General features: G+C 41.0%; 2 protein-coding genes across 2 annotated transcripts; both read left to right on the plus strand.

Annotated features, from left to right (window-relative positions):
- Positions 1–5039: 5039 nt before the first annotated feature.
- On the plus strand, positions 5040–11420 carry trim35-14 (tripartite motif containing 35-14). The gene is made up of 6 exons (XM_017683092.2): positions 5040–5548; positions 5657–5752; positions 5900–6130; positions 7326–7348; positions 7619–7752; positions 9567–11420. Exons 1-6 carry the CDS (start codon positions 5153–5155, stop codon positions 10091–10093), a joined length of 1407 nt encoding a protein of 468 aa, XP_017538581.1. The 5' UTR covers positions 5040–5152; the 3' UTR covers positions 10094–11420.
- Positions 11421–16629: 5209 nt separating this feature from the next.
- On the plus strand, positions 16630–27559 carry LOC108411500 (nuclear factor 7, brain-like). The gene is made up of 6 exons (XM_017683087.2): positions 16630–17165; positions 20261–20356; positions 22131–22361; positions 24020–24042; positions 25406–25521; positions 25961–27559. The coding sequence occupies exons 1-6, from the start codon at positions 16767–16769 to the stop codon at positions 26467–26469; spliced, it is 1374 nt and encodes a 457-aa protein (XP_017538576.1). The 5' UTR covers positions 16630–16766; the 3' UTR covers positions 26470–27559.
- Positions 27560–27604: the final 45 nt, after the last annotated feature.

A 27604-nucleotide genomic window follows, 5' to 3' on the forward strand; every position in this document is an offset into this window, starting at 1 on the left:
TAGAGCTTTATAAGTCAGTAATAGAAAAATTTAACTGGTAGCCAGTGCAGGGTTGATAAAACTGGGCTGACCTGGTCAAACTTTCTGGTTCTTGTGAGGACTCTGGCTGCAGCGTTCTGGACTAACTGAAGCTTGTTAAGACTTTTGCTGGGACATCCAGACAGCAGGGCATTACAGTAATCTAGCCTTGACGTATTAAAAGCATGAACTAGCTTTTCTGCGTCCTGTAGAGATCATGCATTTCTTAATTTAGCAATATTGTGAAGATGCTGGAAAGCTGTTCTAGTGATATCAGTTATATGTGCGTTGAAGGACAGATCAGTGTCTATCACAACACCTAGATTTTTAACAGATGAGCTTGATGCAACTGAGAAATTGTTAAGTTTAAGTGTAAAGTTTTTTTGTAGCTGTTTGTTTGTAGCTGCTTTTGGACCAAGAAGCAGAACCTCTGTTTTATCCGAGTTAAGTAGGAGAAAGTTAGTCGACATCCAGTCTTTATGTCTTTTATACAGTCCTCAGTCTTGCGAAGTTGAATTTTATCATCCGGTTCGCTTGATATATATAACTGAGTGTCATCAGCATAGCAGTGTAAATCTATGCTGTGTAAGCTATGTGGTTGTTCAGTCTAACGTTGTATTATGGTGTTCATTCATACAATGTTTGTTAAAGGTTTAATGGCCACAAAGATCTAAAAAAAGTATGCTGGCCCAGTAACAATACATCCATCAATTTGGGAGGGCAGAGCTTCTGAGGGAGCACTGAAGGGAGGGGTATATTATTTTGCTGTTGAGTTCAAATATGAACAGTCGTTGTCCAGAATCATATACTGCACCTTTAAAGCATATCATTCACTCCTTGATTCATAAAATCCATATTTGGCAATCTAACATGCAAAATAATCACTGTTTTTTGGGTTTGATTCCATATTTTCTTATACATCATCTTAGCCCCGCCCATTCATATTGAATAAAGGACTGTATCAGCCCAGGCTGCTTTGTTTGAAGAAGGCATAATAAAGGGTATCCAAACAGAACAGATCATTTGCATATAACAGTCTTAAAGGCACAGTAGCAAAAAACAGCCTGTTTAATTCTAAGAGATAAGGGTCATGTAAAAATGAATTATCACTGATTTTCATTTACAAACATTAGTGGACCTCATGGGGGAAAATAGCTCAGCAAACTAGTGCAATCACTCTGACCTTCTACAGGTTAAGAAAAGTGTAGGTACAACTTAACTATTCCATTTCACATAAACACACAGAGAAACAGCACTAACACTGCCACCTCCGCTCCCACCACCATGTCTGAACAGTCACTCCAGACCATTCACAGCATACAATCAGATCACAGCAGGGGGTTAACTACTGATACACAGTCACCGCTCTGCGGGAGCCGTCTGCCGCCCTCACACAACTGACAGGTCACCTCAACATCCGTGTGCCAAAAATAACCGGCAGCGTTGAGTCACGCAGGCCAGGCCCACATTCATCGCCTACCCACCCTACTCTCCTATATGAGCCTAATGGAGCCCAGTCTCTTACCAGGCCCTTACAGAATGTGCTCATCTTTACAGGCTGACAGCAGACACAGTTGTGGAGAAGCTTCCATTCTCATAACATCGTCAGAGGGAGACGGTGAGAAAACTAATAAAGATCTGAAGCATTTCTGAGTACAAATTCATCTTCGAACCACAACCCAGTGATTATTTTCTCTCCTCTCTCGCCCCCTACCCCCTCTCTCTCTCCTCCTTCCTCTATGTCACTTTTTTTAAAGAGAGGGATGAGATTGCAGCAGCGAGTAGATGGGCTGAATTGCGCCTCTGTCCCCGTCAGCTTCAGCTTATTGAATTGATGTCATTCTTTTTAAACTCCATTTGAAGTGTTTGGTGGGAGGCAGGGGAGGGGGGGTGGCTGGTGAGGCTTAGGGGACAAAAAGTAGAACCAATAATTCAGGTGGAGACCGGAGACAGGAACCTGGCACCTGTCCAGCAGTCCAGAAGAGCAGTCTGAGCCCCCCCCAGGCTTATCGCTCACCCCTCGGTCACCCCTCCACATGGCTGGAAACCCACATTGTGGTTGTGTTTGGGTTAGCAAGTACCTAATACAGAAGCACAGCTTTCGATTATGCCATAAGATCTGGCCTCTGAAACCCTTTAAAATTGCTGTAGAGTGAACTTCTTAAAAATACTGTTGCTTTAACCTCACTCGAAACTTTTTCTGCTTGTCCTTGGCTCGTGAGGTCTGTTTGCCTTCGAGCAATGCAGAGACTTCCTGTGCAGTTTTGAAGCAGGACAACACAGCCGCAGTGGAAAAAAAGGTAACCGGTACTTAGTAAGCGGCGGCAGGTCTGGTGAAATTGTGCATTTAATTCAATTTGTGTGGAGGTCTGAAATCATGTGTGAGAAGCTGGAACGCAGTCTGGTCAAATGATTGAATGATCAAATGGAGGTTTATTTCTGTTAAGCGGGTGAGGTTAGCCATCACAAATGTGGAAATGCACAGAAATGGCACATTAGCACGCTTCAACACCTTTGCTAATGAGAGATGTTTTTAATATTTCATCAGAGACGGAATGGGCATGCCACACTTCAACTACTCTACAAAGTATGGCTGTCTGAATACGAGAACCCACAGAATACCAATAAGACATAAACTAAAGCCAGTGCCAGTTTCCCTCACATAACCCAAGGCATGGCTCCACTGATACACTTCCTTTTACAAAGTTTCATCCTCAATAAGTCGTTAAGTTTAAATAACAGTTGATGTAAAAGGGAAAGAGAAATGTGTTAGCTGGCACCAGTTGTGGACAAAGTGCACAAATCATGTACTTGAGTTAAAGCAGAGATACCCAAGGTAAAATATCACTCCAGTAAAAGTAGAAGTCCTTACTCTAGACCTCCACTTGAGTAAAAGTACCAAAGTATTTGCCTTCAAATGTACTTAAGTATAAAGTAAAAGTACTAAAAGAGTAATTATGACTAATATCCTGTTATCATTTTTATAACCAGACTGGCTTCATGAACTCATTTCAGGTGAAAGTCCTCCAGCGTCTCTCTTGGTAAACCAGTCTTTTAATAGAACGTCATTAATTAGTGACGCTGACGTCTATTAAAATGATCAGAAGCACAAAACACTGAAGGTAAACAGTTTCCATCAGGGAGAACCGAGTGGCTCTGAAATCACTTTTTACACACAAGCAAAGTTTCAGTTTCAGATTACTTTGTAAATTAGTTACAAGTTGAATAAAAACTAGCTTTAAACTCAGGATCTCAAATAAGCTTCCTTTACTGTGTTGATCTGTAGGCCTCTGTTCATAAACATAAACCAGCCCAAACTAATTTACTATAAAATGAAAGTGTTTGTATGAATTCAGAAAAAAAGAAACACACCAGTCACGACTGCATATGTGGACATATTTCTATATTGTGCTCTATTTACACAAAGTTAGGTTAGTTCATCATTTGTGCTGATGTTGAACCGTGTGCTGCACTGGGTCGGTATGACCAACAGGTCAAAACAAGCTCTAAACAAAGTGACCGCTGTGCCCTGATTGGTGCTCTGGCTTTGCTCTTCTTTCGTTTCGACATGTTACGTTTTTATACACACAGAAACCAAAAGGAACGACAGATTCGGTAGCGGAGTAAAAAGTCAGATATTAGACTCTGAAATGTAGTGGAGTGAAAGTAAAAAGTCACCCAAAATGGAAAAACTTCAGTAAAGTACAGATACACAAAAAAAACTATTAAGTACAGTAACGAATTACATTTACTTAGTTACTGTCCACCACTGGCTGGCACAATGCTCTCTGTAGTATGTTCTATGTTCTTTTACAGAGCAAAGAAGTGTCGTGAGGAGGATTTCATAGAGATGGCACATCTGTGTTTAGACCGCAACACACATCTCACATTTTACTCATCTCTGCCTTCATACTAGCGTTAAGTAGTATTTACATATAGTAACAACATGTTGATGACTAAAACAGCAGCATGTAAACTTATAGGGTGAATCTTGATGGTTTAAGTACTCAGGTAGTTTTTTTTTTAACCTGTCTATTTGCTTGAACTGGACACCTGCCATGTTTCCTGTTTTTGGTGTAACCACTGTCCCATACATTTTGGTTACAGTTGTTGGTGCAGTAGTGTCAGAGCACATGTGCTGGGGGTTGTAGTGCAGCTCTTTGTGAGCTAATATTAATATTAATAGAAAACTTCAATTATTTCGGCTGGATAGGATTGTGCCACGGGCCTGACTTGGCCCACGGGCCTTGTGTTTGACACCTGAAATTTAGTGTGTCCAGTCTTTGCCCTTTTCACATTCTTTTCTGAAGGCTTGTGTTCTGTTTTTCAGAGAAATCAGCAGGGATATTTTTCCACACCTCCAGAGTTCAGTCTTAGAAGTGGGTTGTTTTTTCTCCTTTACAAGATCCAAATAATTCCAGACACATTCAATGATATTGAGGATATCTCAGTTACTTGACAGCTACACATCCTTTCATATCCATAGCATTGACTGGACTCGTCACAGTGGAAGGATGGACAGTGAAGCATGATTTTCTGTTTATTTGATGCTGACAGTCTTGGCGGTCTACCTGGTGTTGTATGTTAATTAAACCCCCATTTTAAGAGTGCCATTGTCTCTGTATATTTCTAAAAAATTCTGCACTTAAGTTTTGAAAACTCTTGTTTCACTTGTTTTTCTTTGACTTTTCTTTCCTTCCTTAGTGGACTATATGTTATATCTAATCTCCTCAGAAATATCTATATATAAAATCTATATTTTGTACTTAATGGCCATTGAGACTGGCAATTTGATAAATGAAGGGTGGTCTCTGACTTCTGCATAGAACCGTACCTAAAGAAAAAACAATAGCCCTATTACTCTTTTACTGATAGCATGCACCAGTTCATTGCACACATGTTGACTGTTCACGAGTTTCAAAGCAGAGCCATCTTTCATGGATACATACTGACATCTAGTGGACGTTGCTTAGCAACGTTTCCCATAAAATGAAACCAACAGCAACAGGGGCGAGGTTGTTGAAAACAGAAACTGAAAATCTCAGAGAGCTGTACTGTGGAAGGAAGTGTCTGCCTTGTTTGCAGAACTCTTACAACCAGCTTACAGTACAAGTGCAAGAAATATTCTACAGCAATGGCAGAAGATCTGTCAGGCCTGGAGCTGGATTTCACCTGTCCGATCTGCTGTGAAGTGTTTCAAGATCCCGTGGCTCTGAAATGCAGTCACAGTTTCTGTGAGGAGTGTCTGCAGCAGTACTGGAGCACTCAGAAGGTGCTGCTATGTCCAGTCTGTAGGAAGGAGTGTTCACGGGACGAGCCCACCAGGAGCCTGGCCTTCTCCAGCCTCTGTGAAAACTTTAAAAGCAGAAAATTGGCAGTTGCAACAGATGATATGTGCCCTGAGCACGACGAGAAGCTCAAGCTCTTCTGCTTTGAAGATAAACAGCCCATCTGTGTGGTGTGTTACACCTCAAAGAAGCATGAAAATCACAAATCTTCTCCTATTGTGGAGGCAGTGCAGGAGCTGAAGGTGAGGAGGGGTCTTTGAAATTGGACTTTCTCAGCTGTTGCAAAAGTGATCAGTTTGATCTGAGACATTCTGAAAAGAATTCTCAAAGGATCTTGGTTTTCACTGTAGGAGAACCTTAAGGTGAAAATAGAGAATCTGAAGGTAACCCTTGATAACATGAGTACAGTGCAGGATGACTATAAAGAACAAGCTGAGCAAATAATGGTAAGTGTTGCCTCATTTCTCAACCATTTATTTAGGACCTAGAATCTTCAAGTTCTTGGTAACTAAGTTCAGGAGTGCTGGTAATGGTTTTTAAGTTGAGGCTAACGGGCAGGGAATCGACAGAAATAATGTTCTTTATCATTTCAGACTGAAACACAGAGTGTGGAAGAGCAGATCAAAACAGAATTTAAGAAACTTCATCAGTTCCTCATAGAAGAAGAGGACACCAGGATCGCTGCTCTGAGAAAAAGAGAAAGTGAAAAAAAAGAGAAAATACAAGCCAAAATTAATCAGCTGTCCACAAACATAGCAATTCTCTCAGAAGCCATTGCGTATGCCTGGCAGGAAATGGAAGCTTGCAACATTGCATTCCTGAAGGTATGCCACACACATACATGTGCTGAATATAGAGGGTGAGTCAAAAGTCACCGGACACCATTTTATTTTATTTGATATTTTATTTTATTATTGACCTTTATCTCTGGGGTCATTTTGCAAATTGCGTATGTTGAGAAAATCCGCAACAAACACCACCTTCAGCACCACATCGTGGAGGCTTGTGACAGCATTTCTCCAGAGGTTCTCATGCAGGTTCATAATGATTAGATCCTGCGCCTTCAGCTCTGTGTTTAGCACCAGGGACAGCACACTGAACAGGTCAATAGCTGTGCGTCACAGGCAACGTTGCCAGTTGTTGTTGCAATTTTCTGTGTTGATAACTTTTGAACCACAAGAGATATTGCAAATCTGATTGCAGCAATCGATTTCTGAGAGAATTCCGGTCTTCTTTGATCTGCTACATGACCATCTTCCCATTGGAAAAACTTGATCCCATTGGCGGCTTTCAAGATGTCGGCCATGTTACTCATTACTTGCTGGGGTATTCAGATATGTCATTTTCCATTTCGTTTCTGAAATAAAATGGTGTCTTGTGACTTTCAACTCACCCTGTACATGAATTAATGATATGAATTAATGAAAGGAGCAATGACACAAACTGTTTCAGCACTGCATTGAGAAATAATGTTGGACTGGTTCTACCAGAAGCAACAAATAGAACATGCAAATGTACAGTACAGTGAAGTCAATAAGCACTATTGCACTATAAGCAATGACGGAATTGAAAGAGCAGGAATACAATTCGAATAGGGCCCAATAGACCAGACATAAAAGACAGCACCAGTTCAGTTTAATCACTAGATCTCACCATTGTATTCAGGCAGCAAGAATCATGTGCTGAAAATGGGGCAATAATATAACTACAGCTTTAATCCTCTTTAGTTAGCCAAGTTCAGGGAATGTTTTACTAATTATTGAAGTTTATTTACAGCATCTTGTGTTACATTTTGTTTGCGTTGTAAAGTTTGGTGCCGTCAGGGTATTGACAACAGGCTACTGTATAATGTGGATTCCGACAATATTTTCATCCTGCATTATAAGTAGCCTCCACATAAATCACACAGCATGCAGAACAATCTTCAGATTCTCTTGGTGCCATTCTTGAATGCATGCATGAAAGACTAACACTGTACAGAAATAACTGCGTATTTTCTCTTGTACTCATTTCATGTAGAGGTACTCTGAAAATATTAAGAGGTAAGTTTGTTATTACATTTACAAGTTTATTTGAGTGCATTATTTTTGCAAGATTTTGCTTGTTTGCTCATTTCACAAACATGTTTTACAATCAGTAAACTCAAAAAAATGAACCATGTTGGCTGTACAAGCTAAGCTTATGTGCGCATTGAATAAGCGGATTGTGTTAACTTCAAGCAGCCAGATTACACAAAATAGACAGAATATAATGAAAGTGCATTTCAATTTATTCCATATTAATATTTGTATTATTTCACATTAATATTGCAGATTAGAAAACCCTCCAGTGCCAAATGTGAATTTAGAGACAAAGCAGGATTTAAAGACAAAGAAAGATCAGACGAATCCTATTCAAACCCTGCTGTTCACCGTTTGGACCAGAATGCAGAATCTTATTTCACAAGGTAAGCGTTTTTCACCCTGTACCCAGTGAACACCTGTAAAGTCCAATCAGTGTCGCTTAGACTGTTTTAGATTTGCTAGTATGCGCAGAGCTCATCCACTTATGTCATAACAAGGGAAAGAGTGAAACGGAAACGACGTATGTGTTGACATGCTTTTCACATGAAAAAATAAAATCTCAATTACCAGATCTCATCTGGCCCCACTGGGGACGCATTTTAGTGAAAAGTGTAACTAGAATCCAGCCTTTATTTAGTTTATCCAGATATGATCCGGACATGAAACACATAGCAATGAAAAGTGTAAACAGGCTCTAAGTCCCCGTTTACACCTGGTAACTAAAATTGTATCCTGATAAGATTTTATTCATTTGCATTAACACTTTGTCAGACTGAAATCCTGTTGTGTAGGATGAAATATGCATATCTGCTGGTTACGCAGTAACCAATTACCAATTGTTTAGCCATTCAGCCTCTTCCTATGCAGTTTGTTTTGCACAGTAGTGTCTGACTATATCGCTATCAAGCACTTTGTTTCATCTGGTCCCCGGCCATGTGCATTTACGCTGCTATAACGTGGCGCAAATGTGGTCGGATTTGCATTTTGGGTGCATTTACAGTTGCATTATTATATACTTGGCCTTATCCAGATATGATCATGACACTCAAAGGGCATGAAGTTACCAGGTGTAAACAGGAGCAAAGATGTGTGTTAACAGATGAGATCTGATTGTATTTTCCTACATAAAAAGCACATCAGAATATACATAATTTCTGTTGCATTGTTTACTATTTTCCACATTATGATAGAAGTTGACAAGCATTCATCTGCCCAGAGTGAGATATCAGGCTGCATTGGGACTCAGAACCAGCCTATAACTCTGCGTAGACTTTCTCTCTTTGCACCTCAACCGGATTGTGGTTTTTATTATTATTTATTATTAACAGCATTTGGCTGACGCTCTTATCCAGAGCGACTTACAATTTGATAATTTTACACAATTGGCCTGACTGCATGTCTTTGGACTGTGGGAGGAAACCCATGCAGACACGGGGAGAACATGCAAACTCCACACAGAGAGGACCCCGGTCGCCCGGCCGGGGAATCAAACCCAGGCCCTCCTTGCTGTGAGGCGACAGCACTACCCACCACGCCACCGTGCCATTTTAGCGACGAGGCCCCAAAGCAGCCAGCAGCTGTCCACTTCACTGTAATGAAAATACAACTAATGCAGTTTGTATTTTATTTAAAATAGAAATATACAAACTCCGCTCTCTGTGTTCCATGCTCAAATTGTTATGAAGTTCAGAAAGTTTGTATTGTCATTTTTAACAGTTGTAGTCCTGTAATCAAGGCGTGCTGCAACCTCCTCAGCACCCCCGCTACCCGCCTTCCTGACCTTGTGTATCCTCCGTGCTTTGTTTTCTTGTTTCTAACCTCACCTGCTGGTCAGCACTCAGCATACACATTTCAGCTCATGGAATTGTATATGGATAATGAATACAGATTCTGTTTACACTTGTGTTAAATGTGGTTAGGATCGGTTTCTGCCCTCCTCCCAAAGTGGTTTAAGTGAATCGATCATAATCCAATCAATAGGCACCCTAGGGGTGTTTACACTTTTTCATGAGGTGAAGTGAAATCCAAAACCGCATGTTAAAGTGTACACAGGCCATTACTGTGTGCTTAAGACTAATATGAACACACCCTTATTGTCTACTGAAACACCCAGTGACGTCATAGTAATTCAACTGGGCCCCAGTCAATTTATGGCAAAGACAAATAAAATGACTAATTTGACCATTCTCTCCTCCAGCTCCAGTGACACTGGACCCAAACACGGCCTCTAATAAGCTGATGGTGTCGGAGGACCTGAGCAGCGTGTCTTTTGTGGAGCAGAAGCTGTCTGTGGCTGATAACCCAGAGAGACTATATGTAGGAGTGCTGGGCTCTCAGGGCTTCAGCTCAGGCCTGCACTGCTGGGACGTGGAGGTGGGAAACAATGATCACTGGACCATTGGGGTGGTCAATCAATCTGTGGACAGGAAGAAGCTGCTGAAGATGGATCCTTCTTGTGGAATGTGGAGTATTCGTTTCTTCAGTGGGAAATATCGAGTCGGGGCAAAGTCTCGGAAGGATCTCAACCTGGAAGAGTGTCCAGTGGTCATCAGAGTGCAGCTGGACTATGAAAAAGGCCAAATAAGATTCTATGAGCCATTTAGAAACATTACCCTCCATACCTTCACAAACATCACTTTTACAGAGACAGTATTCCCATATTTCTGCACTGGTGATCCAGATGAACCACTGAAGCTCTACCCAGCAAACAAACTGTCATGGTAGCAGAAAACCTTAACTACTGGATTTATAATGTTTCAGTTTGTCTTAATAATTCAGTTTATACACAGGTCTGCACTGCTCAGCAAGGGATTTTAAAGGTTTGAAATCGCAGCTCACAAGTTTGGATGTAACTTTGTAACAGATACATGTATCCCATTATTATTTTATGATTCTTTTTTGAGACTATGTTACCATTTTATAAATTTGTAGGAAGCCAGAAACAAATAAAAAAATATTAAATGTGTCCAGAATGATGAGCAGACCTGTAGATGATTGGGTAAATATGAAAGCTGTAGAAAACTGAGAATGAATTACAAAATATTCAGAATATCCTCATATTTGAGAAATGGTGATCAAATCTCAAGGCCAACAACATATCAAGAAATGTCCTTAAATAGAGAAGTAAAGTATTATTTACCATTTCAAATTCATAACGTTCTGAAAATATAACATCTGGTGATATATCTGATGTCCAAAAATCCTTTATTTTTTTATAGTTCATTGTATGACTTTACATTATTTAATATTTTATTGCAGGTGAAATAAAATCATAATGTCCAAAATGGTAACTTCACCGGAGAAGGAACAAGCCTTCTAAAATTTTATTATAAAATGAACTAATTCTATGGTGAAAAAATCAAAAAAGAGGAAAAAGTGGAGATAGGAGGTGTGGTTCTGACAGCGACAGTATTTTGTAGCTTCTGTACTATGAGTCCTTTTTAGTTTGTAATATGTTAAGAGCGATACACAATACCGATTGTAACTAAAATCAGAGTAACAGTAAAATCAGAAATGTTTCATCTGTATACTTATGCCCTAATAGAGCACATGGCTGATTTACTTTGTACATAGAAACAAGCAAAAATAGCACAGAAATAACACATTTTTCAGTGTTTCCCAATGTTTGCTTGCTATATAAACTTTTTATAAACAAGTTTGGAAAAAAAAACAGAAAGCAGTTATTAAAAAAATGGTGTCATTCCTATTAGACTTCCTTTTCTCAGTCTTTATCAAGACAGCAGAATGACCTCTGTACAGCTGTAATAACCTCACAAAAATGATCACAAATTTAAAGAACATATGAAAGAATCATACTAGAATATTAATTCATTTGGTTGTGTTTGTATATCACAATGGATAACAAGTGCATCACCTGTCCTCTTATAGAGTATATGGAATGCCACAGTATGTTATGATCTATTTAAACCCAAGGCATTTACTGAGATAGCACCGATACCATGGGATGGCTAAATTCCAACTTGTGAAAATAATATATTTTTGTGTTTTTGCAGTGATGTTTTTAATGATCTTTTTAATTTTTTTTTTAATGTGAAAGATTTCGATTTGTCATGAGTTTAATTTTTAAATAAAAACATTTTATTCAAAAAGTGTTATGTCCTATGTTGTCATGTCACAACCAAGAGTTTCATGCCATAGATGGAGCCTTATTTTAGCTACATCCCTGCATTTTAGAGCAGGTTCTGAGACTGCATCCTTGTCCCTCATGACCACATGGTGAGCAGTTAGATACCATTGTTTTGGACAACCCTTGGACAACAGAGAATGAATGCAAGAATCTACTCCTTATTCTTAGTTTTCATCATATTGTAGTGACCTGTGACCTGCTCCTGGAGGCACTGCCACATGTTCATGCTCATGGTAGTTGTGCATCTTCTTAAAAGACTTTTTATTGTTATTTATGTTGTTGCTTCAGTTTAAGTTGTGTCTATGTGTCATTTTTTTATTTTGTGCCAGGGTGCTAGTTTAGTAAGTGTGTTTTGAGTTGAGGTTTGGTCTAGTGTGAGAGTGAAGCCTGGGGCTAGTGGCAATGCCACTGTGGTGTCAGAAGTGGGAAAGGGACCCCCAGCAGTCTGGAGTGCAATGGTGCTTCCAAGAAAACAGTGAAAGAGACAGAGCCTGGCAAAATGCCGCAAAAGCAGGAATAATGCTGTGAGGCTCCATGAGAAAAACAGCCTGTCAAGATGCGACAGCAAAGTCAGCACAGGAAAGCCCGACGCCAGGGTTGGAGCAAGAAGAGTCGACAAGGCTAGAGGCCGGATGGTGGTGCCAGTGAGAGAGAGGCCAGCAAAAGTGAAACTGTCAAAGGCGCCAGCTGCAGAGCAATTCTTGAGCTAGCATTGTGGAGAGATAGCCATAGCAATAAATATTTCTAAAAATGCATTACACATTATAGCCATGCTTATTATGCATTAAGATTTGTTAACATGCTTTAAAAGTACTGTTCATAACAAATTATAAAAGCTCGTAAGTTGTATTTGTTGTATTTACTTCACTCTAAATAAAGTGAAGCATACTGCACAAAAGCCTTCTCAGTATTAAGAGTGAGGCTTCAAGTTGAAGTATTTACTGAAATACTAAAACATACACAACAAAGCACATTACAGGCTTCAAAAGTCAAATTTTAAACTAGTGCTGCCATCATGTTTCACCCAATGTTAGCTTGGCACTAACTTAACACTGCATATCCAATAGAACGCTAGTAGAAATTAGCATTACTGTACTGTAGTGTAGTGATGTTACAGATTGAAGGGTTCTAGCACTTGACGTTAGAACCCTTGGGGGAACAAATTACAATGACAGCACTCTACTATCTCGCCTCTCCCTCTCCAGGCCTTCACTCCACAGTAACTTTACGCTCAAATAAATACCGGAAATTTCAGGGCATAAATAAACTTTGTATTTGTCTTTACTTTATGCTCTCCAAGATGTGACTGACTTCTTTGGCACTGACAGCATTACATGTTATTAACACTACCTATAATGCATTATATTAACCATTCATAATGTATAATAAATATGGCTATAAAGTGTAATTCAGTGTAATAATAATTATAAATATTTATAATTGTGTTTATAATGAATGCATTATAATATGATGTAATGGATACAATGGACATGGACATGTTGGTGAAGGGAACAGAGGGGATGAAGAGGTGCTGGGTATGTATGGTGTGAAAGACAGAAATGCGGAAGGTCAGATGGTTGTAGATTTTGCAAAGAGAATGGAAATGGCTGAGGTGAACACGTATTTTCAGAAGAGGGAAGAACACAGGGTGACATACAAGAGTGGAGGGAGGTGCACACAGGTGGATTATATCCTTAGCAGGAGATGCCACCTAAAGGAGTTTGGAGATTGTAAAGTGGTACCAGGGGAAAATGTAGCAAGGCAGCATAGGGTGTTTGTCTGTAGAATGAGATTAGAAACAAAGAAGAGGAAGAGAGTGAAGACAGAACCAAAGATTAGATGGTGGAAGCTGAAGGAGGAGGATGGTTGCAGGCAGTTCAGGGAGGAGCTACCTGAGTACTGGGAAACTACAGCTGAGAGAAACTGGCAAGAATGTGTTGGGTGTTTCGTCTGGTCAGAGGAAAGAAGACAAGGAAAGTTGGTGGTGGAATGAGGAAGTCCAGGAGAGTATTCAGAAGAAGAAGGCAGCTAAGAAAAAGTGGGATAACCAGAGAGATGAAGGAAGTAGGCAGGAGTACCGTGAGGCTAGTCGCATAGCGAAAAGAATGGTGGCAAAGGCAAAGGCTCAGGCCTATGATGAGCTATATGAGAGGCTGGACAGTAAAGAAGGAGTAAAGGACTTGTATCATTTGGCTAAACAGAGAGATAGAGCTGGAAAGGATGTACAGCAGGTTAGGCTGATAAAGGATAGAGAGGGAAATGTACTAGTGAGTGAACAGAGAGTGATGAGTAGATGGAGTACTTTGAAGAACTAATGAATGAGGAAAACGAGAGAGAGAGGAGGACAACGGGGGGAGAGATAGTGGATCAGGAAGTGCAGAGAATTAGTAAGGTGGAAGTGAGGGAAGCTTTAAAAAGGATGAAGAATGGAAAGGCAGTTGGTCCAGATGACATACCTGTGGAGGTATGGAGATGTGTGGGAGAGAAGGCAGTGGACTTTTTAGCCAGGTTTTTTAACAAAATCCTGGAGAGTGAGAGGGTGCCTGATGAGTGGATAAGCAGTGTACTGGTCCCCATTTTTAAGAACAAGGGTGATGTGCAGAGCTGCAGTAACTACAGAGGTATAAAGTTGATGAGCCACACCATGAAGGTATGGGAAAGAGTTGTTGAAGCAAGGCTAAGGCAAGAGGTTCAGATCAGTGAGCAGCAGTTTGGTTTCATGCCCAGAAAGAGTACCACAGATGCAATTTTTGCGTTAAGAGTGTTGGTAGAGAAGTACAGAGAAGGTCAGAAGGAGCTACATTGTGTCTTTGTGGAGCTAGAGAAGGCATATGATAGGGTGCCAAGACAGGAACTGTGGTACTGTATGAGGAAGTCAGGTGTAGCTGAAAAGTATGTTAGTGTGGTGCAGGACATGTATGAGGATAGTGAGACAGTGGTGAGGTGTGCAGTTGGAGTGACAAATGGTTTCAAGGTGAAGGTAGGGTTACATCAGGGATCAGCTTTGAGCCCCTGCTTGTTTGCAATGGTGATGGAAAGGTTGACAGATGAGGTCAGGCAGGACCATGATGTTTGCAGATGACATCATAATCTATGGTGAGAGTAGAGAGCAGGTGGAAGAGAATCTGGAGAGGTGGAGGTTTGCACTGGAGAGGAAGGAATGAAGGTCAGTAGAGACAAGACAGAATACATGTGTATGAATGAGAGGGAGGCAGGTGGAAAGGTAAAGATGCAAGGAGTCGAGGTCGTAAAGGTGGATGACTTCAAATATCTTGGGTCAACCATCCAGAGCAATGGACAGTCTAGAAAAGAGGTGAAGAAGAGGGTGCAGGCAGGATGGAGTGGGTGGAGACGGGTGTCAGGGCTGATGTGTGACAGAAGGATAGCAGCAAGAGTGAAAGGGAAAGTTTACAAGACAGTAGTGTGTCCTGCTATGATGTGAGGTGGAGCAGTTTGGAGATAAAGCCAGAGAGGCCAGGTTGAGATGGTTTGGACATGTGTTGAGGAGAAATAGTGGATATATTGGTCAAAGAATTTTGGAGATGGAGCTGCCGGGTAGAAAGAGGAGAGGTAAACCTCAGAGAAGGTTTATGGATGTAGTGAAGGTGGACATGGAGATGGTTGGTGTAAAAGTAGAGGAGGCAGTGGATAGGGCAAGATGGAGGCAGATGATCCGCTGTGGCGACCCCTAAAGGGAGCAGCCAAAATAATTCAGCACTCAGTAGCAGTAGTCCTAACTAATCAGTTATAATGGTAACCATTCAGCACTCAGTAGTAGTAGTCCTAACTAATCAATTATAATGGTAACCGTTCAGCACTCAGTAGCAGTAATGGTAACCATTCAGTACTCAGTAGCAGTAGTCCTAACTAATCAGTTATAATGATAATGGTTCAGCACTCAGTAGCAGTAATGGTAACTGTTCAGCACTCAGTAGCAGTAATGGTAACTGTTCAGCACTCAGTAGCAGTAGTCCTAACTAATCAGTTATAATGGTAACCGTTCAGCACTCAGTAGCAGTAGTCCTAACTAATCAGTTATAATGGTAACCGTTCAGCACTCAGTAGCAGTAGTCCTAACTAATCAGTTATAATGGTAACGGTTCAGCACTCAGTAGCATTAGTCCTAACTAATCAGTTATAATGGTAATGGTTCAGCACTCAGTAGCAGTAGTCCTAACTAATCAGTTATAATGGTAACCGTTCAGCACTCAGTAGCAGTAGTCCTAACTAATCAGTTATAATGGTAACGGTTCAGCACTCAGTAGCAGTAGTCCTAACTAATCAGTTATAATGGTAACTGTTCAGCACTCAGTAGCAGTAGTCCTAACTAATCAGTTATAATGGTAACCGTTCAGCACTCAGTAGCAGTAATGGTAACTGTTCAGCACTCAGTAGCAGTAATGGTAACTGTTCAGCACTCAGTAGCAGTAGTCCTAACTAATCAGTTATAATGGTAACCGTTCAGCACTCAGTAGCAGTAGTCCTAACTAATCAGTTATAATGGTAACGGTTCAGCACTCAGTAGCATTAGTCCTAACTAATCAGTTATAATGGTAATGGTTCAGCACTCAGTAGCAGTAGTCCTAACTAATCAGTTATAATGGTAACCGTTCAGCACTCAGTAGCAGTAGTCCTAACTAATCAGTTATAATGGTAACGGTTCAGCACTCAGTAGCAGTAGTCCTAACTAATCAGTTATAATGGTAACTGTTCAGCACTCAGTAGCAGTAGTCCTAACTAATCAGTTATAATGGTAACCGTTCAGCACTCAGTAGCAGTAGTCCTAACTAATCAGTTATAATGGTAACGGTTCAGCACTCAGTAGCAGTAGTCCTAACTAATTACAATTAGAAACATAGACATTTTTCTTTCCTTTTCTAGTGGAGTGCATAATTCTACGGTCTAAAACTGGAGGAAGGTTCTGGATAAGGCGGGAATGAGGAAATATCTGAACTCTTAGTTTTTGCCCGATTTGCTCGCGCACGCCCTCTGGCGTTCTGCAGTCGTGTTCCTGATGTAGCGGGAGAATCAGGAAGTCAACCCTCCCCCCCGGTTTAGGAGACCACGCCGCTGAAAGGGGCGGAGAGAGCGGAGTCAGTGCACAAGGAGGTGCATGCTGGGACCAGCACTGCATTAGGGGTAGGTCTGAAAGAGGGCTCGGCGTTAAAGCAGGAACTGGAGCGGTTCAGGTCGAGGTCCAGAGAGTCGAGCGCTGAGGTCGATCGGTCACCCCGACTGTAATACTGCAGCATGGCTACTACCAAAGTGTCCATTTCGGAGGAGAGCGTCAGCTGTCCGATCTGCTGTGCTGTGTTTAAAGACCCCGTGGCTCTGAAATGCAGTCACAGCTTCTGTGAGGAGTGTCTGCAGCAGTACTGGAGCATTCAGGAGGTGCTGCTCTGTCCAGTCTGCAGGAAGGAGTGTTCACGGGACGAGCCCACCAGGAGCCTGGCCTTCTCCAGCCTCTGTGAGAACTTTAAAAGCAGAGAAATGGCAACTCCAGCAGGCGACATGTGCCCTGAGCACGACGAGAAGCTCAAGCTCTTCTGCTTTGAAGATAAGCAGCCCGTCTGCGTGGTGTGTTACACCTCAAAGAAGCATAAAAATCATCAGTGTGCTCCCATTGTGGAGGCAGTGCAGGAGCTGAAGGTGAGAACGTGGTTAGAGGCAGTGAAGCTTCTGTCCAGAATGGACATGGTACCTGCTTTCTTTTCAAATGCGAGGCACTTTATGAACCTCGCTTTTAACTCCCTCACTCACTCTTAGCTGCTCAAGTGCAGATTTTGGGGCATGGAGGGGTTAGCCCCCCCCCCCCCCCCCGAGAAATGAACGCCTACTGACCCTCTGTCCCTTCACTCAATAACATAGTGAAAAACGTGTGCTGTAGAATCCTTTAAAGGGCACCTATCATTAAAAACTAGATCTCTCGTTTTATTTTTTTGTTTGTTTTTAATAAAGGTGCTCCAAGTAGTATGTAAACATTTTCAAAGTTTTAAAACGTAAAATATATTTGCCAAAACACCTTTGAATTTAATGAACCAGCTCATTTACATTTAACTGCCCATTCAGGCTATGGGAGTTTAGCCCCGCCCACTGATGCTGAAGTTATAAGTTATGAGTGTTTCTGCTGCGAGTGCTTTTAAATGAGGCACAATACTGATATGATATTGGATCATATCTATCACATCTATCACATGATCTAATGTCAGTCTTAAAGACACAGTAACCAAGTCAGCCTGTTTAATTCTAATGGATAAAGAGAGGTTGTAAAATAGGATTATGACCATTTTAGCACATAAAACTGTGCTAATGTTATGTTGAGCCTCAACTGAAAAGAAATAAAATACAAGAAAAATGTAGGATATGTGCCTTTTAACTGTTTATTTCTGTAAAAAGAATTGTCCTTTACATTTCAGCAAACCCCATGTGTGATGTGAGCTGGTTATTAGCTGCACTTATTTTATTGTACTTCACTGTGTAGTGTAGTTTATTGTACTGTATCTTATTGTTATTGTATTGCATTGAATGGCACAGAGTTCTGCGTTCAACTCTGTTTCTTTTTCTCTCAGTGTCTGCAGTGACATTTTGTTTCTAGCAGTATCTGAGCTCAGGACTGTCTCTTTCTCTAAGCTATTGGTAACTAGCAAAGATACTTTCTCTAGATTGACAAAGCACTTTTTGTAAGTCACTCTGGAAAAGAGTGTCTGCTAAATGCTGTAAATGTAAATGTGGAGCGATGAGGCGGTCACATGCGCTGAGATAAGCGAGATTTATTGAGGGCAAAGCCAGGTCATGGTCGAAATGTTCCAGGTTCATATAGCCAACACGGAGATAATGAGGGTCAGACATGACAAAAAGAACACAGGCAAAAGACAACGGTGGCAAGAAGAACAAAAACACTCCAATCAGTACATGAAACATACAAACATCCAGCACTTACATATCCAACAAAGACGAAAACACAGGGCTTAAATACATGAGGGCTGAGTAGGGATTGATTCAAGACACGGGTTGAATCACAGGTTGCAATGATCAGGGGTGCAGTCAGACAACAGGGGGGCTGGACTGAGACACAAAACAAAGAAAGCACGTGGTCTAGACCAAAACACAACACGCAATTCTCTCCCTAGAATTGTATCCCCTGGCAGTTCAGTAGCTAATTTAAAGCTGAGTGTTAAACACCACCATCTTTTCATTAAAGGTAGTGTTAAGGTTTCGGAAAGGTTAGGTTCTGTTCAAACACGTGGCTGACATCAACAACGTGGACCCATAGGGCGAGAAACCTCAAGGGCACTAAAATTAAAAGCATACATTTAGGACAGATCCCTGGAACACACAGGCTATGTGGGTACAGAACCCAGTGAAATTAAGCCTTTGATAATACTTTTAAAGCAGAATCACTTATTTTCACCAAGTGTGTAACACGTACAAGGAGTCTGTCTTGGTGAGTCACACATGTATGACGTAACATACTAAACAGACCACACAGACTGTTACCGCAAGTATTAAACTAAGAGAAGGTAAAATCCCTTAAAGACTAATACTAATAAAACAATCAATGTGAAAGGAGCTCTGGAGATATGCGTATGAGGTGTGTGGATATCTGTATGTATGTAGATATTTATGTCTGTATGCATGCAGGTCAAGTAGATGTACTATGAAATATACTATAAACAATATTATTTACAAAATATAACAGATGATGAACGTTCGTAATGATTACCTGTACAGTACAGCAAATAAGCATGACACTGCGGTAGGAACAAGGGGTCACTAGACAATGTCATTTCCTGTGAATCATACTCATGTGTGGATATTTTAAGAAGACTGACCGTAACAGGCTTGACTGGGTTTGGAGATGCAAAGAAAAGATGTTAGTAAATTCCCAAATACAGCTGTCAGATTCAGAGGATGCTTCAGTACATTGACGAGCAGAAACAGATTTTCATTAGGCTGAAACCTGTTTTTTAAGTGTTTGATCAGATCTGGCGTAAACGGGCTGGGTGGACAAATCAGTGTTCCGTGAAATCAGTGATTATTACTGTAAATCCCTCTAACTGCGCCTTTCCATCGTTTTTGACCTTAAATTGTGAAAAATTCTACCTTCATTTGAGCAAAAAAGTCTTGATCTTAAAATAAAGGAACACTTTTAACTGCTGTTTTTAATCGTCCTGATATAATATAACAAAGTAAAAACCTCTAAGGTTGGGTCCTGGTCCATGGAGTGTAAATGTGTAGGCACTGTAAACCGACTGGGTCTGGCAGAGCTCCAGAGCTACAGCTGGGCCTGTCATACTGTGTTCCATTTCCGTGTATGCACATCGGACTTTTCTAATCCTCAGATTGTTGTGGTGATGCAGAGAGATGCCATGTGGAACAGGAATACAGAACAGGAGCTAGTTAGGCCTTTTCCACACTGTTGCTGGTCCTTGTAGCTGACACGCCCAAGGCAGTAGCAGATTAAGATGACTAACGGATTTGCACTGAGTGACGAACTGGAATAACTGGATTGTGGGTGACAGATGCTCCCTGACTAGAGGCTCTTCAAATGACAAAAATACAGTTTATTACAGATGAGGTACAGACATTATTATCTGTTAAGTGCTGGTGAGACTATAAGAGACGACTGTTTCTATGTTGAGGTCAGATTATGCAGTTCTTACACAGTTCCTCGTATTTCACTTTGCCTGCAATGAAGTGCAAAGAATGACTGATTTACAATGAGGTCATGTGTTTTACCACAGGCAGAGGTGAAGTCAGGGGTGTCAGGTATGCTGCAGAACCTTCAAATCCTGAAGAAGTCTGTGGCAGATTATCAAATCTTGGCAGAGGCTGTAAAGGTAGGTACAGACATATGTTTTGTTGACTTTCGAAGTGAAAATAAGTAACACGTCCTCTACAGGGAACCAGGAGTGGAGACAGGGGAAGCTTGGTCACCCCTCTGGCCTCCCCAAAGGGAAAGTGAGCCATCATCAATAAAGCAGTCACTAGAGATATGAAAAGAACTATTTTTAAAGATTAAAATCAACACAGAAGTCTGACCACTATGTTTCCTCTACAGCGCTGCTTTGTGCTGAATACATGAAATAGGCTAAAGTAATGTGTAAGTTCCTTTCTCCCCACTGCTGTTCGGCTCTACAACCAAAACCTCCCCAAGCAGAGACTCAGACACTCTCCGTCATAAACACACTGTGGCTTCACACATCACTCTACCATAGAGCACTCTATCATGAACACACCACATAAACCTATATCTTCTCCTACCTCTGATTAATGTGCAATATCTGCTGCTGATAGATTGGTACAAGTGCAATACATACACAAGTTCTTTGCAATATCTGTAATCATTGCTGTGCAATATCTACAATTTCTGTGCAATATCCAGTCAGTACCTGCTCAGAAATGTGCAATATCCATACAGCTGCATGTGTAAACTGTAAACTGTGTAAACTTGGGGGCAGTCGTGGGCTGGAGGTTAGGGATCCAGCCTCATGACCGGAAGGTCGCCGGTTCGATCCCCAGAGCCGACAGCACATGACTGAGGTGTCCTTGAGCAAGACACCTAACCCCCAACTGCTCCCCGGGCGCTGCGGATTGGGCTGCCCACCGCTCCGGGCAAGTGTGCTCACTGCCCCCTAGTGTGTGTGTGCTCACTAGTGTGTATGTGGTGTTTCACTTCACGGATAGGTTAAATGCGGAGTTGAAATTTCCCCATTGTGGGACTAATAAGGGTCACTTAATCTTAAATTTGAATCTTAAAAATTCTATTTTTAGTTTTTATATTTTTCTGCTAACAGATGCCTTGTTTATTTATTTATTTATTTCTATAGAATAATCTTATTTTGTGTTTTGTATGATGCAAATATTTGTGTACTTACTGCTCTTTATCTGCTTACTGTGTGTTCTGCTGTAACAATGCAAATTTCCCCCAGTGGGATAATAAAAGCTTATCTTATCTTATCTTAACTATCCAAAATGACGTGGCTGTAATCATTTATCGTGATTATTGTCATTCTTTTTCCAACTGGTTCCATGTGTTCAGGCTAAATGTATGTGAGGTGAATTGGAAAACATTCACACAGAACGTAGTTCAGCTCATCACCCAGCCAGAGGCTGTTTGCTCCAAATGGGCCTAAACTGAATCAGGAGTCGTATTGAGTATATTATATGAATTTTAAAATACACAAAGAAAAACTTTGACTGCTGTATCATTTTTTTCCTTTGCCACCCCAATAAATTCACTGGATCTCACCTGGCGACCCCATCGTGAAAGTTCTGGCTACACCCCTGCAGAGAACACATTTAAATGCCATTTTTAAAAACATTTTTGCACACAGTTTCCGTTTGTGGAGTTGAACATATTGGGGGGAAAATGTCATTTAAAATGTACCATAACTATTGCATTTTATATTTCCCCACAATATTATATACAACAAATAAACAGTAATTGTGTGTTAAAATGTGCAAAAGTCCTCTGTTGAGGATGTGACATACTTTCTTTTAGAAGATTAAACAAAACTTTTGCACACAACTTTATATCAAAGAGTTCACTTCTATTCACTCATACAGGCACAAACGTATGTGGATCAGTTAAACTCTGTGTTCTGTTTTCAGGAGGAGAGGCAGAGTGTGGAGAAGATCCTCAGGCAGGAGTTTGACAGCCTCCATCAGTTCCTCAGAGAGGAAGAGGAGGCCAGGATTGGTGCCCTGAGAGAGGAAGAGCTGAAGAAATATAAGAAAACCAAAAACAGGATTGAGAAGTTGTCATATGAAATCTCAAACCTGTCCATGACCCTAAAAATGATCAACCAGGAGATGGAGATAGACGACATCACTTTCCTCCAGGTAGGAGCGGCCGAGGATCAGCTCTGTGGTTACGGTCTGACCCTCTAACTGGTGTCTGTACAGATGGCTTTGAACACGTCCCTGCTGTGAATGAAAAATCCATCAGAACACAAGTGTTAATATTGTACTTTCTAGATAATTGTATGTTAAACTATGGCAACTTTTTTGCTTAAAAATAATATGAATTTTTTTTCTCAGTTGTTCAGGAAAATATGCCTCCTAAGGATTGTGGAGTAAAATAATTAAGGAGTATAAACTCACCAGCCACTTTATTAGTTACATAAAAGGTGCTAGTAAAAGGTTGGACCCCCTTTTGCCTTCAGAACCGCTTTAATTCTTCATGGCATACTTTCAACAAGGTGTTGGAAACATTCCTCAGAGATTTTGGTTCATATTGACATGATAGCATCACGCAGTTGTCAGCTGCACATGTATGATGTGAATCTCCTGTTCCACCACATCCCAAAGGTGCTCTATTGGATTGAGATCTGGTGACTGTGGAGGCCATTGGAGTACAGTGAACTCATTGTCATGTTCAAGAAACCCATTTGAGATGATATGAGCTTTGTGACATGGTGCATTATACTGCTGGAAGTGGCCATCAGAAGATGGGTATACTGTGGTCATTAGTACTTAGGGGTCCAAAGTGTGCCAGGAAAATATCCCCCACACCATCACACCACCACCACCAGCCTGAACCCTTGATACAACGCAGGATGGATCCAGGCTTTCATGTTGGTTACGCCAACATGAATGTCTGAATGTCGCCGCTGAAATCGAGACTCGTCACACCAGGAAACATTTTTCCAATCTTCTGTTGTCCAATTTCATTGATCCCGTGTGGATTGTAGTCTCGGTTTCCTGTTCTTAGCTGACAGGAGTGGCACCTGGTGTGGTCTTCTGCTGCTGTAGCCCATCTTCTTCAAGGTTCGACGTGTTGTGCGCTCCGAGATGGCATTCTGCATTCCTTGGTTGTAACAAGTGGTTATTTGAGTTCCTGCTGCCTTTCTATCATCTGGAACCAGTCTGCCCATTCTCCTCTTACCTCTCACATCAACAAGGCATTTTCGTCCACACAGCTGACCGCTCACTGGATATTTCCTCTTTTTCGGACCGTTCTCTGTGAACCCTAGAGATGGTTGAGTGTGAAAATCCCAGTAGATCAGCAGTTTCTGAAATACTCAGACCAGCCCATCTGGCACCAACAACCACGCCACGTTCAAAGTCACTGAAATCCCCTTTCTTCCCCCATTCTGATGCTCGGTCTGCACTTCAGCAAGTTGTCTTGACCACCTCTACATGCCTAAATGCACTGAGTTGCGGCCATGTGATTGGCTGATCAGCTATTTGTGTTAACAAGCAATTGAACCTTTATTGTATCTAATAAAGTGGCCGGTGAGTGTATATTTGCCATCAGCCAGTCAACAGACACCTCCAGCCAGGGTTGGGTCTGGAAGTTGAATCAGCAACATTCTTGCCTCGTTCACAACAGCTTTTGACAGGTTCTAACAATTGTGCTGCTTGGACACGCCACCTTGAGTGTAACTGAGATTTATTACATCTAATATAAACACAGACTCAGTCTTCTCTTTGTAGCCACAGATTATGAATACCAGATATTATGTGCTGTGTTTTTAATGACTATCATCTTTTTACAGAACTATGCTAATGGCCACTACAGGTGAGTGAGTTTGTCTGTTCACTCATCTACACCTGACTGGTTCTTTAAAGTCAAATCCACCTCCAAATCACCACATATCAGCAAAAGTTCCTGCATTACAATCTCAGATTTGCTTAAAAGGAAATGACACTGATTTTTTTTTTCAACATTCTGCAGAATTAAATCAGAGATTTTTGTTTTTCACTTTTTTTTTTATTTTCCTTTAGTTAAATGGTTGTTAACAGTCTGTGCTTGTCTGATCTGCTCAGTGGCGTACATGTCATGCATGTGTGCACTCACCACTCAAGTGATTCTGATTCTGAAGAAGTTGAGAGTTAGTCAGAGTGGTTTGATTTGGAATAAAACAGTTACTGTATGAAGTGGTTATAAATATGTCGCCTGACACATCGTCACCTCCACATTCATGGTGGAGATATATTTCAGACAAAATAGTCTCTAAAGAACTTTTTTCCCTTCAAATTTAAAACTATTTTACCACAATTAACATTGCCTCACATGAGGGATAACTCTTTTGCTGAAGGTTTTAAGTGGATGCTACATAGCTTGATTGCTATTTTATGGCTTGTAGAAAATCTGGAAGAAAAAAAAAAATCAAGCATTTGGCCTTACTAATATATTAATGACTATCTGTGTGATCCAGCTATCGATATTCTTGTGAAATTTGTGCTGTCCAGTTATAGTATTTAACAAACTGCAATGTCTGAAAAAATCAGACTGAAAGTGGTGAATTACTGTGTAGAGTTTGAATGTTTGCAGTAATTTGCTTCTACATATCAGACAGAAGTTTATATCAGACTGTCCGTCTGCCTGACAGGTGATAAGGAAGTGGGGCATCAATGTTTGTGGAATGCATTTATGTGGAATTCAACAGATATCCTTTCTCTATGGCTTAGAGATGAAAGACATTTATTTAACCTTGTTTTACACATTACACTTTATTAAACCAAAGAAAACAATTTTAACATTTCATGCGTCAATCAATAGTTCAAAACAAGCTGCTTATCAAAGGTTTATATCTGTTTCCTGTGCACTCCAGGCAAAATATAAGGTCATATCCACAATTTATTTTACTTCTGATGAAGATTCAAGCCCAAAACTTTAGGCACTTTTGCAGTATTGGCCAGAAAGAAATGATTTCCTGAAAGTATTCAGGAATATGAGTATAAGCAAACCTCAACTGGGATGTGCTTAATGATGTCACCTAGACTGACCCTTAAATATTACCTGATTAGTCATCCAGTTAGTCAGTAAGATCTCAAAAGCTTGCTAACTTCTGGCCGGTCGATTGTCAAATGTTTTTTTCTTTGTCAGATAAGAGTGTCCAAGATGTGTATCAGAGCATTCTGTTCACCTTGTGTTTCAGTCCAGCTAGGAGTGCTCTCCCAGAGCCTAACATGATCTCAGGAATAGATACAGCAAAACATTTGGGAATCGTGAACCTCAATTTACGGGCAAAGATATGTGAACTGCTCCATGACCGTAAGTATCACTCACCTTCCACACTGCTGCTACCCAGTGCCTAATTCACAGCTTCTATTTCCTAATCTCAAAGTCATCTAAATCCAAAAAGTTAGCTAAAAAGCTTTTATAGACGGTATTCCACGTTTTTGGGGCAGTCGTGGGCTGGAGGTTAGGGATCCAGCCTCATGACCGGAAGGTCGCCAGTTTAATCCCCAGAGCCGACAGCACATGACTGAGGTGTCCTTGAGCAAGACACCTAACCCCCAACTGCCCCCCGGGCGCTGTGGTATTGGGCTGCCCACCGCTCCGGGCAAGTGTGCTCACTGCCCCCTAGTGTGTGTGTGCTCACTAGTGTGTATGTGGTGTTTCACTTCACGGATGGGTTAAATACGGAGGTGAAATTTCCCCATTGTGGGACTAATAAGGGTCACTTAATCTTAATCTTTTCTCCTTTCAGCTCCCAAATCGGTGACTCTGGACCCAAACACGGCCTCTAATAAGCTGGTGGTGTCGGAGGACCTGAGCAGCTTGTTTTTTGTGGAGCAGAAGCTGGATGTAGCTGATGACCCAGAGAGACTATATGTAGGAGTGCTGGGCTCTCAGGGCTTCAGATCAGGCCTCCACTGCTGGGACGTGGAGGTGGGAGACAATGACCACTGGACCATAGGAATGGTCAAGCAGTCTGTGGAGAGGAAGAAGCTGCTAAAGATGGATCCTTCAAGTGGAATATGGAGCATTCGATTCATCAGTGGGAAATATCGGATCGGGATAAAGTCTCGGAGGGAGCTCAAGCTGCCAGAGAAGCTACGGGTCATCAGAGTGCATCTGGACTATGATAAAGGAATCATCAGCTTCTCTGACCCGTCCAAAGGTCCTACTCTGTTTACCTTCACTGATACATTTGAAGAAGCACTATTTCCATACTTTAATACTGCAAGCACCATCTCCCCACTGCGCATATCATAAATAGGAGCTAATGCTGCCGTTTCCTAACATGCCACAAGGTGGCATCAACCTCAATTTTTACCAGTGTTTTCCAACACTAGTACTGGAGACCCTGCATTTTAGTACTTTCCCTGTGTAAATGCAGCCACTTTAACTCAGTAAGGGCTTAATGAGCTAATTAGTTGGATAAGGTGCCTTGAAAGCAGGGAAAACTCTTAACAAGGGCTGGGGAGTGGGCCTCCAGCACCAGGATTGGGAAAGGTTCAAAGATGAGCAAGAAATCATCTTAGCTGCATATTAAAAATTAGAAGAAAAATTTTAAAAATCTGAAAAAAAGCTTTGGCTCATTTGTAAGTTCAATGCTTGTTGATGCCACAGGAATCTGTAGCTGGGAGTCCAAAAAAGTATGATTGGGTCATGATGTCACAAAACCGCCTTAAAATGTCCATATATTTCATTGTGTCATAAGCATTACACAGGGAAAGAAATATTTGCAAAATTTATAATGCCAATTTTCACTGTTCTTACTCTCATTACTGCAAGGTGTCTACATGTGTTGATCAATATTTATGACTCACTTTTTTTAAATGAGAAAAAACGGGCTTGTCATACTGCTGCTGCATCTCTTTCATTTTGAAGTTTTCCTTGAATGAAAAAATGAATTTAAAATCAATGAAATCATTTATTTTTTCATTATTCAACAAGGCAACATAATGCTTTAGAATTTTCAGGTTGGGTCCCAGTATTTTTTTTTTGTGGGTGGGCGAGTAGGATGGCCCTCCATCTCCCCCATCACTCTGCGATGCAAGCCAGCAAATATGTGTGTTAGCTGATGTAACAGAATTGGCAGTTAACATTCTCTTCCAAGTGCATTGAGCTGTCTGGTGGTCTTGCATTAGCACTTGAAAAGATGCATTGGAGTCTCCAAAGAAGCATGGACTGGAATTTACCCTTTCAGCTTAATAGCAGCCTATGATAAGGGGAGACCTAGCTAGCAGATGGAATGGGCCACAACAGAATTAGGGACAAAAATTGGTTTTAAAAAAAGCTGGGAATGAGATTCTTTGTGAGTGTTCCAACCCTACAAAATAAAGCTGATGTGTGCCTTAAAGTGTCTTTTTTTTAAATGTTCATGGTGCAAATAGACAACGAAAAA

The sequence above is a fragment of the Pygocentrus nattereri genome, chromosome 11, assembly GCF_015220715.1.
Source record: "Pygocentrus nattereri isolate fPygNat1 chromosome 11, fPygNat1.pri, whole genome shotgun sequence".
Classification (NCBI taxonomy): Eukaryota; Metazoa; Chordata; class Actinopteri; order Characiformes; family Serrasalmidae; genus Pygocentrus; species Pygocentrus nattereri.